General features: G+C 32.9%; 1 protein-coding gene across 1 annotated transcript in view; it reads left to right on the forward strand.

Moving 5' to 3' along the window:
- RYR3 (ryanodine receptor 3) overlaps positions 1-12,170 on the forward strand; it is a 194,011-nt gene that overhangs the window by 59,649 nt on the left and 122,192 nt on the right. Inside the window, exons 9-11 of the mRNA XM_005417515.3 lie at positions 1,496-1,570; positions 2,432-2,588; positions 8,529-8,702. Of these exons, the coding sequence (XP_005417572.1) occupies positions 1,496-1,570; positions 2,432-2,588; positions 8,529-8,702 (406 nt within the window). The remainder of the gene's footprint in view (positions 1-1,495; positions 1,571-2,431; positions 2,589-8,528; positions 8,703-12,170) is intronic.

The raw sequence follows: 12,170 nt of genomic DNA on the forward strand, positions 1-12,170 counted from the left end.
GTAGGGAATTTTACTACCTTTACTATGATGAATATTTATTCTTACTCTTCTGGTGAGCTAACATTTTTGAAATATTTGATATCACATCTGTGCCCTTAAATGTGAATCCTAAATAAAGTAGGGGTGTAAATACAAGTCCATGATCTTATAAAGCTGTTGGATGCAAATGATTAGCCATGCTCCATTATGCTTCATGATTCGTCCAGGACTTAATTGGTTTTGCTCAGGAAAGAGACCCTTCAGTTTTCTCAGTAGAAGATAATGTGTAGAAATACTTGCTCAGATATGAAAAACAAAACTTTTGTTTCAAAAGTTGATTTTCAGGTCCATAGTCGCATAAGAACAATACTAAACAGCTTTTTAAATTTTTGCCTACTAGCTGTCAAAAATAGGAAAAGAATTTGACAAATTGAAAAGCCAGTTAAAAATCTGCATTTCAAACTGCTACTTTAATTCAGCTATATAACAGCTAGATTGTGACATCTTTATGCATGCATTTGCTGTATTCAGTCAAGTTTGCCAGAGCAGGAAGGCAAATTTTAAATTCCCTTGCTGCACATTTTTTCAGACACTTAAGTACAATAGAAGGTCCAGCTTCTGTGAATGCTAGGGTGGATTAGTCCTTCTCAGAGAAATAATATGTAAGAAAGCTTTTCATCTTTTGGTAGACATTCAGACCTTTCCTATTATCCTATTTTCCATTATATTTCCTATACTCATAAGTGTTATACTCATATATTTCATATATCATAAGTGAGAAAGTATATACAAATTCTGGTGATTACATGACAAGGCATGAATGTTTATTAAAACATTACAAACTTCCTGTTAACAGGGCTAATCTACCATAGTTTTTCTTTGTTTGTACTTGATTATTGAGTGGAATATTATTTGCTGCACTAGAACACATTACCAATCCTCAGCTAACAGTTCAAGAAAACTAAATTATAGTAAAGGCTTAAGCCTCTCACTTCCTGTTTTTTATTTCTCTGAATGCATTATTGATTTTGTGAGGATTATAATACAGAATTTTTGTTATCACCACAATTTCTGACCCTTTAATAAAAATCATAGAAATAATTTTTGGAATGAAGTCTCTGATGTTGTGTTCTCGTTGTTTTCATCTGAAAATGTATATCTTTATTTTAAAATATGGTATCTATTTAAAACCATTGGCATTGTAGATTAATATCTTGAGAACTGTAGGAATTACATATTTTTATGGCTGATAAAATGACAGGAAAAGTTCCCCAGCCACTTTCAAGGCTAGGCATTTCATCAGCTCCTGAGAGAGACTAACTTAATGGAAATAATTTACCTGGGACATTTGGTTTATTTATCATGGTTTCACTGTGGAGTAGGAATCTTCTGTGCATTCAATGACATTTATTTACTGGGGAAAAGCAGTGAGTCATGTACAGTTTCCAGAGAAGTTATAAATACTATATAAGCACAAATAAACCTAAGAAGCTGGCCTTCTGAACCTTTTCTGTAGGAAAGTATTTTATGAAACTGGAGGAGCTGGCATTCGAGCAAGATCATTGTGGAGAGTAGAACCCCTTCGAATAAGGTACCGATATTTTAAAAACTTTTTTGGTTAGCAACTTTTGTTATATTAATAGAATTTTGATTGTTGCGGACCCTGAATACAGAATATATATTTGCCACACTTTATGATATGTGTTAGTAGGCTCTTTGTCAATAATAAAAAGCAATGTGCTATGATAGAATATATGTTTTTCTGTTTCCTATATCAAAAGCAGCACTGCCTATGAGATATGTGTACTTAAAGCATTGCTTCTTTCCAAAAGTAAAGTGCATTCCTAGTTTTACTGGGAGTTTTATAAGCATGAGTGGAAATAAGAGCAATAATACCTACCCCTTCTGTATTTCTTGTTTTTTGGGGGGTTTCTTAAAGATTATCTCCTTCCTGTGTGATTATCTGTCTGTTATTTCCTGCAAGTGAAATTTCAATCTGTCTCATGAGAGTATGTAGGGCCTTTAATGGCCATCTGAACTATATGTTTGTTTTACCCTTAGTGTGTTTGTAAGTGAAATACCGTCATAACTAACACAGATGTAGGATAATTCTGTGGCATGTGAGTGCCCACTTAGGTTTAATTTGTTTGTTTAGTCAGTCAACTAAAATAAAGTAGTTAATTTACACACATAGGATTTTTTTATGGACACCATATGTAACACCCTGATAAGATGGAGAGAGGGGGTAGAAACAAGAAGATACTCCTTTCCAGGGTTCCCTTTGCAAATGAATTAACAGTTTTGCATCTGATTTAATGCAAGTATTGTAATCAGAACCAAAAAAGGAATATATATATATAGCACACTCTATTTTCTGAACATCCTTTAAAACATAAAGAAAAAATTCTAGTTCTACTTACTTCAACTATTTTTTGATGTCTCTTATGTTTAGCTGGAGTGGAAGTAACATCAGATGGGGGCAGCCTTTTCGTCTTCGACACATTACAACAGGAAAATACTTGGCTCTGAATGAGGATGAAGGAGTAGTAATATTAGACAGAGAAAAGTCAGACACAGCATCCACAGCCTTTTGTTTTAGAGCAACAAAGGTAAATAAAATCAATGCAAATGTGCAGCACTCAAACACTAAATCTGAATTGTTTCAACAACAGTATAAATTACTTGTAATTTTTAAATTGCAGTTAATGCTAGGGATTGTGCATTTAAAGTCAAATGTAAACAACCTATGTCAAGAATAACAAAAGTTTCGTGGAGGAAAAATAAGGGTGATTGACAAATAGAATAAACTAAACTGTAACCAGTTTTAAAAAAGTAGATTAAAACCAAATACAAGATATGGTGGTTTAATATGAATACTTTAATAATTATAGAATTATTTTAGTTGCATAGAATCTCACTAGAGTGTTACATGTTCCAGCTCTATCTGTCATAATTGAATTCAATTTAATTCATTTCAGTTGCTATTCTTTATGCAGTGTGCTGATAAGAAATGAACCCAATCAAATTTTTCCTAAATGTAAGGCAAATATGGCAGTGATTTCTAAACCATATGTTTTCAAATTATGCTCTTTAGTGAGCTGCTAATTGCATGTTTTTAGCTTTTTCATTGTTTCCAGCTGGAAAAAACATTACAAGGGTGAGAAAAAGAAGAATGATTATGGAGGTAGGCAAAATTAATAACTTTTTTTTTCCCCAGGATTTGAAAGGTTTTGCAATCAAAGATGATGAAAAGTTTTTATGTTCTTTCATTATTTTACTAATAAATAGTTGCCATAGCTGTTACAATGGAGTTTCTTATTAGCTAAAAAGCACTAAATTTTCCACATAATTCTGAATGCTATATGATCATTAAGAAAAAAGAAATCCCTAAGTGAAACAGAATCTTTAAAACTAGTTATAGCTAGATAAAATCTAACAGTAAGAGTCTTAACAAATGCTAGACTTTTGTTAGTATAATAAGTCAAATATTTCTTTTTAACATCTTAAAAATAGCAATGTTTATTAGTGTGACTGCATATGATATTTCATGAATTTTTATTTTGGCTAATTAAAATAATTGAAGAACTATCAGGAAATTTTATTAGATTGCTTAGATTTACTTACAACATAGTTTTTCATTTTTTATTCCATGTAAAGGCTATGCACTATAGATTGTACATACGATGTTATGTTGGAGCATTTATTACAGATGTAATTTTTTGCCATTATTGGAAAATCATTGGTAAGGATGGTATCACAGGAGTGCCACAGTTACTGGTTAAACATTGAGTTAAAATTTCTCTGATGTACTCACTGCCTAACTGGACACCAGCTGTCCTGCTGTTTTCCAATATTTTAATCTATGCCTATAAATGTATATATAAATTTACATGAGTAAATTTAAATGAGTATGTAAATTTAGCAGTTATGTATGCACATTCATAAAATTATTTATGTTATGTTGAGTAAATATGCCCTATTTTCTTACTCTTTTTGTTGAGGTGTGGCTCAAAGGCACACTAGTGAAATTAAGTGCAGTGCCCAAAATGACTAAGCTGAAGGACAGTAGTAATTGATTATGCATGCCTACTATGTTTATACATAATATGGTTCTTAATGTACATTTTTATGTTAAATCCAAGCTCAGTGTCTCATCATCCTGTCTCATTTGTGCTGTCCTATACAGAAAATAATTTTTTTACCTCATGATAGAGTATTAATTTGGTGCCAAGAATAAGAATTGTTATTTATTGTCTGGGCACACAAGACCTGCACTGTCCCATGGGTGGAGACGTTAGTGTTTCCAAAGGTGAGGGGAACAAGCAGTGGTAACTTTTTCTGAAGAAAGAAAGGTGATGTTGGGATGGGAATAAACCCCAAAGATTGACTTGGACTGTAAGAAGAAAAGGTCTCTTAAAGCAAAGTGCTGCTTGCATAGAGATGGAGGGGAAAAAGGACCATAGATGTAATAGATAGACTATATATATATGTGTATATATATATATATACATATATATGCAGGTGCTTTTATCTGAATTTCTGCATATGTGTACTTGTAAACATTTTACTGGTTCATTATCTCAATGAAGAAACCTTTTCATTTGCATGTACCTTAACATGGCATGAATGCAGGGAAATTTCAAGGTATCTGTCTAATGTCTTCATTCCAGCTGTGTACAGATTCTCAAAAATAGGGTGCTAGATACCTGTCTGTTGACAGCAGTCCATCCCTTAGACTAGTAGAACAATTCTGATTGAGGACCCTGGGCAGCCATCTAGTCCAGCCTTTTGCTTCACGTAGGGTCAACACCAGATCAGACCAGGTTGCTTACAATAAGCATTGCTGCTGAGTATCCAAAAGGAAATAAAACATTTCTTCATTGTAGTATTCTTTCCAGTTTGGAAGCCAGCAAAAGGATTCTGTAAAAAAAAGATATTATCTTTGCCAGAAAGCAGAGCTATATGGATATACAAATCCTCAAGGCTGCCCAGGAGCCTGTAACACATGACTTAAATAAAGTCTTATTTTCCAGCAGTTGTTATAGACATCCTCTTGTTGAAAAAGCACCTTCTTCCTCAATACTGTTATATTCCACTTCAGCAATCTTGTGTGTTCCTTGGTTCTTCAAACCTGTGATTGCATTCATAGTGTATTTTCTTTCACTGTTTTGTCCTTTTGATGGATAACACTGGAAATTGAAACACTAATTTTAAATTATAAAATTCAGATTAGAGTTTTTCTTAACATGTTTTTACTAAATAAAAACAGAAGGCAAGTTTTAAAAAAAGTTAAGGTATGTGCTAAAGGACATTATGGTGCTAATTTCATTGAAAATAACATATGTAATACATGCCTGTTTTGCTTCCTAATTTCTGCAAACTAATCTTACAAGCATCAGAGGTTGATGGACCACCTCCCCCTGCAAATTATATCTTTTATTGTTTTTAATATAGAACTTATATTTGACCAAGTTTTAAAATGTCAACCTTTGTATTTTAAGGCAACAGATCTCTAATGCCTTGTGACAACAGAGACAGCAGTTTCTCTACACCAGATGGAATCCTGTTTTGAAATGGGATGTTCTCATTCCAGCACAGTACTTGGCTCAGTATACAGTGCTGAGGAGAATCTTGGGTCTGCTTACAAATTTCCTTTGTAAACACAGAGAAAACACAGTGGAAATAAGAGCATATTTTAAAATAATTGATTATTTTAATTTGTGTAGCCCAGAATTAATATTTGAGATTTCATATTTTATTTTTGTGGTGGTATGTACAATTGACAATGAGCAAGTTATTGCTATAGTCTTGGTAAGTAACATCTTGACGCATTAAAAAGTCACAGATGACTCATGCAGAAGGATTTGCTATCATTTTAATATTACTGCCAACATGTAGCGGTCTTAGGGACTCAACATGGCATTAGGATGTCGTAATAGTATGGTAGTAATCATAAAGTTTAATTTTGTTTTGTAATCATAGGTATTGCAAATGCCTTTACCTACGTTTGTCTCTAAAAGTTCCAATACTTATTTTTAAGTTAATATTTCATAATGATATTTTCCCAGTAAGCACTGCATTTCAAAAGCAGTATTATACCCTTTTTTCCTACTTATTTTTTATGGGAAGAGAAAATAGAAGGTGAAATGAAAGTAATTTTTTTTTCTTGTCTACTGGAATGTACAAATGTATTAAGCAAAGTATACAGAGTATAATAACGCCAGTACCAAGCTCTTATATCTGTAGACCTTTTATCTTTTTCTTTTGTTGTATTGGAGTATCTATGGCTATACTTTTAACACAATAACAGTGTGCAATATCAAAAGATAAAATTTTAATTAGCTCATGAAAGTTAGATTTAATGAGTTCAGCAGACAGTTTTTTTGCCATTCTAAGGACAAGCCTTTAAACTGGCAAAAATGTTTCCCCTACTGTGTTTTTATTATTGTAAAATCTTTGTAAAGAAAGTTGAGTTTATTTGTTCTGTTCACATTGCCATTCCTCATATTCATTTTATCACGTAGGAATCTATGATTCTTTCTCACTTTCTAATTCTTGCCGTTCCTCTAGTATATTAAATATAATCTTTGACAGCTATGCCCTCAAATTCCTTTATTCATTCCATCTTTTTTTGTTTGGTTGGTTTGGTTTGGGGTATTTTTTATTGTTGGCATTTTTTTCCTTTGCAAACTTCCAGGCCTATCATGTCATTTTTTTTTTATTTTATTTAATTCACAGCCCGAGGGAGTTAAACTGAGAATAGGCTGTGAAGAGAGGATTTTAAAAGCCAAAGTGTTTGGCTATTTTACTCTTAAGATATGTACAAATATCTAGATAAGAGAAGGTTTTTTCCCTCTTTTCTTCGTGTAATCTTTATCTGACTGGACTTTTCAGCTGTTGTAAAATACACCGTGTCTTTGCACACCATGATCAAATTACTTGGCTGAAATCCCAGAGAAGCTGGACAGAGTGCAAGGAGCAAAACATGATGAAGAGGAATTTGTGGTGTATTTTTCAAAGTGAAAACAGCCTTCAGGCCCCTGAAATAATTCTAAATATTTATTTCTGAAATGAAAAAATTGGGTTTTTTCATTATGTTTAGTGTTGTCAAAAGGGATCAGTATCTCTCAATTTTTTCAAAAAAGTAACTTAATTAGGATTACTTCTTACCACACTACGATTTTGTTATCTGAAATGTTTGTTGATGCTTGGTTGTTGATGCAGACACAATATGTGAAGAAAAAGCTTTATTTTCAGGTTTCGATGTAAAGACAAACAATAAATTGCTGACAGTGAATTTGTTCTATGTTATTGTATTTTTCACCTAATGTCCTCACTGCAAATGTGTATTGAAATAGTTCATCTTTTTCTGTAGTGGCAGTGCAGTCCACACAAATATGATGTGGCATGTTTTCCCCGTAGTCTTGACGTTGAAATGGTAGCTCCAAGGAATATCCTGTAAATTCATTCACCTGCATCTTGGCATTATAATGTTACCTGTTTCAATTGAAATTATTGTTGAAATGTGACAGTTAAATTAGATATAAATAAAAGCAGATTAGCATAGATATAATACAACTCCTGTTTACTCCCCAGATGTTGAACATTATATAAACTGAAAGGAAATAAAAAACCTTGTCACACATATAAAAGCAGCACAATCACATGTATCCATAACTTGCTATTACAAACTTTGCAGCATAGTCTGTTCTTATTCCTGAATTAATTTTCTAAAGGACAGCTGCTTTATTTTAAAGTGCTGAAGCCTTAAAATCCCTCAGTTTTAAATGAAGAATAATGGGATTAAGAAAAAAATTTGGCTTAAAAAACGGGTGTTCCAGCCAAGCATTGGGCAATATCTTTAAAAGAGGTTTGAAAGAATCCAAATCTTCTTACAAAGTGGAAAAATAAAAAATTTATTTATTTATCTATTTATTTATTTATTTAAATAATAGTAAAAAATGGAGACATGCAAAAGTAAAGTTAATATAAAAGCCAAATCATCCTTTTAAAATAATGAATATTTTCTTTTTTTTTTAGTTTTTCAATGCAGAGATATTAGTCTAAGCAAAGTGTGTACCTGTATATACGAATTATAAACAAAAAAATATTCAGCATAGAAATATTTTAGCTACATTGAAAAACAGGTTTATTTTATTTTCTCATGTCTAAGCTAAAATTCAAAAATTTTGGCTACATAGAATTCTACAGACTGTTAAAATGTTATTGAATATTGTAAGATAATAATTTAAAGATTTTTTTGTATTAATTCATTGTAATGGATTTGACTTGATTTTTCTTTCTTCAGTGAAAATGATGCTTCAGATTTTATATTATTTTTAATCACAGTCTGAAAGATTAATTGGATAGAAGCTGAAGTTATGTGAATTGAAATTTAGCTGCATCTTAACAGCATAAGTAGCATAAATATTGTTTAGTATTGTATATGTATATGATACATATACACTGTATATGTATCAGTGTAGAATTCCATGCTTTATCCTATTCCAATACAGAGATTAAATACCAACTTTATTTTATCTCCTTAGGAGCTGAAAGAAAAGCAGGAATCTAGTCTCAAACGCGACATTGATGGAATGGGTGTCCCAGAAATAAAGTATGGAGATTCAATCTGTTTTGTCCAACATGTGGCCACAGCCTTATGGTTGACTTACAAAGCACAGGATGCTAAATCAGCACGTTTAGGTCCCTTGAAAAGAAAGGTAATGTTTTTTAATTACTTGTGAAATCAATTTGTGGCTTTAATTTTTTTTTTTGTATTGAAAATGTGAATATTTCACTCTGAAAGTGAAAAAAGTGCTGGATAGTAATGTAACCATGTAATTGAAGAAAAACTTTGTCATTAAGAAATGTATTTAACTGCTTTTATTCTCAGAAGAAATTATTAGTTTGTACTGAATTTTTATTTTTTACACCCGTAAAAGTCAGAAATTCTTGGTTTGGATAATTATTTAAAATCTAAATGTAACTGTTGCAGCTGGTGTAAACTAATAAGTCATCTAAAATTCACTGGTGTTTCAGATTTTTTAGATTAGGTGTATTATGTGAAATGGCAATTATATTTTTCACTTAAGAAATGGCCTTAGAAAATAATCAAGTTTCTTAAGGGATATTAGAGAATAATTTCCTCCCAAAATGTTAGATGTAATTGTGATGTGACATCAAGAACGTCTTTCTCTGAGTCTTTTGATTTTAGGGTACAATTATGTTCTTAATTAGTGGTATATGACCTGTTATATCTTCAAATATTATGTTCATATATCATCCAGTATTATGGGATTTAGTACTAGCTTCACATAGCTTCATCATTACCATTATTCTCTATTTGTAGATTTTCACAACTTAAACCCAGCATTAGAACATGAAAAAGAAAAAAATAAAAGAAGTTCATTACTGAAAAGAAGCTGGAATTCTTCTTTAGTTCCTTGCACACATGTACATTCGTAAGAGATGTCCATACACAAGCACAGCAGTATAGAGCCATGAGGTGCTGCTCACACTCCCCAGGCACATCACATTTATTCATAGGCAGCACACATGGTCATCATCAATGGGCAGTGAGTGCCCAACCCCTTCACTTCCAGCAATCTGGCTGATCAGAGAAATTCTTTAAATGCCACTCATTCAGAATTTTCTTGATAAAAAATTAAACCACACAATGATGGCCTCTTCCTTTCCCATGCCACAACTGGCTATGTCATTCTGCTTCCTCAGAGGGTCTAATTTTACTTCTTGAAAAGGCAATGTGTAGATTCTTCCTTTGTATTCAATGAAGAATTTTGCAATAGCTTCCTGTGGTGTTCAGTATTTTGTTTCTCCAGTTTTCTGCTCAGCAGCAAGGGACTAAAAGAACCTCCGTAATTGCCTGTCACTTTTATTCTCCTTTGAAATGGTTTCCTTCATGTTCAAAGACTTCAAATCTTTTGTTGCCCTCTCACCTGGGGAATTCTGTCTTGTTAAGTGCCTTCAAACAGAAGAAAATCCAAACCTTCTAGCTTCATGCAGTTGATATTCCTGTGAAGGCAAGAAACAGTTTTTTAATACCCTGCATACCCTATAATCTTGTAAGCAATTTGATATATACATCACTTTAAATTTCATATAAAATTAATTTTTCTACATTAGAACTGAAGTCATTGCTTGGTATTCATCCTCTGCCATTGTGACAGGTGATTTTCACTTTCACTCACTGTATTCCTTCTGAAGCTAGCCTGCACTTTATATAACATGACTCATTAGCCCTAGGAAGACTGAGAAGTACCCTGTTTTTGCAAGAGGCAAAGGATGCTTTTCTGGCATAACCTAGCTGTTGTCCCCATCAGCTTCTGTAAAGCCATAGAGAGGAGAAAACAGCGACAAGATTAGTTCTGTTATAAAATACTAAAAATTCCTGTAAAGTAAAAATTTCTGTTTCTTGACTTTGGTGTAATTTCATGTATCTAATTATTATACAAAAATATGTAAGAAATTCTGGTATCATTTTTGAGGGGTTTTTGCATGATTTCAGCCAGAATTTTTATTTTTTGTCTCTCTCTCTGAGACTGTGGTAACCAAGGATTCAAGATTTTGCCCGGTAATTGTGATTACATCAGTACTGTAGTCAACATCCCTCACCATCCAGTGAGTGATGGACGTCTATCTTTTCAGTTTGCTTTTGTGCAAGCAATGAACTCCTGCAGAGCTCCAAAATGCTAGAGCTCAGGGAACAGAAAAACACATCCTACGTGATTTGGATCCATGCTCTGGAGCCCATTGCTCACAGTGTTGGTCAGTGCCTTGCTGTACTTCTCCAAGCAAGGCAGTGCCAAATGCTCCTTTCTATATGCAGAGAAGTGTTTCATCTGAGGAACTGATGCAGCCAGTGCTGGATGCTTCTTCCTGTGATGTACTTATTGGGATTCTAAATAGACTTTCCTGTCATTGTGATGTTTCTGGATGATTTATTTGAGGTTTGGGCTGTTTGTTGGTTCTCTGGTAGGTTTTGGGTTTTTTGTTTTTTTGGTTTTGTTTGTCAGAGAAATAGGAAAGATTATGTCCTTCTAAAAGACTTTTCCTTCACCCACGCTGCATGCTTAGGGAGAAGAGTGTATATCTGCTCTACAATAAAAAAGGTGCAATTTTTTTGCAAGGCATGACAACTTTAATACCCGATTTGTCAAATGTTTTCATTCCTGTAGCTCCAAAATCTGAAGCTACATACAATGGCCTGAGGACACATTCTTTAATTGTCAAATGTTTTTCTTACTAGTTTTGTGATGGGAAGAGTAGAACTTCACTTACTTTTCAGTTTCATGACTTCAGGACCTTCTCCATGGAAACAGTAATATTTAATCCAGCAAAGTCAACCACAGGGTGATTCTATATAAAGAAGTATCTGAAAAAAGAGGAAAGATAGCCAAATTTTAAACTAGTCTCCTTTAAAAAATTATTATTAATGTAATAATTCAAAAATATCTTCCCAATCTTCTCCATCCATATTTCCATGGATTCTGCTGTCCAGATAAATACAGCATGCTTGAAGGAACAGAGCACATGTGTAGTGTAGATTCTGCCAAACATAGAAAACATCACTTTCCAGTGCTTTGATACACCTATATGCTAGTATGTACAAAAGCTGTTGGCAAATAACTTTCCCATTTGTGGCAGCAACCATCTGTATAACATTATTTGTTTCTTTGTTAACTATTCATGCCCTCAGAATTACTCTGCTAACTGGGAATGTGGGTTGCAAAACTCAAAACTAAAATGATACATTTTTTTGGTGGAGAATTCAGTAGATTGCCTCTTGAGCAGAGAAGCAGGATAACTCACATTTACTTCAAACAAAATTGATGTAGGATTTTAATGACTCAAAATGACTAAAATTTGTTTTTCTGATACCTCAGTGATGCTAGATTTCTGTGACTTTGTGTGTTTTTCAAAGTGAAAGATTAAAATCCCACCAAAGGATCTTTGTTATTGCTTGAAGTTCACATGATGTTCATATCTGGTTCAGATAAGAATACAACATATTGTGTAGAAATTATTAAATGAATCAGAAGTTGTTCATAAACAATATTGCTCCTTTAGCAGCATTGTAATATTTGTTTGTCACTCCAGCTTGATTTTTCTTGTCAATAGTCTTAAAGCATAAATCCTTTCATAAAAGATGCTTAAGAAAGTGAAGTTCC

The sequence above is a fragment of the Geospiza fortis genome, unplaced genomic scaffold, assembly GCF_000277835.1.
Source record: "Geospiza fortis unplaced genomic scaffold, GeoFor_1.0 scaffold54, whole genome shotgun sequence".
Taxonomy (NCBI): Eukaryota; Metazoa; Chordata; class Aves; order Passeriformes; family Thraupidae; genus Geospiza; species Geospiza fortis.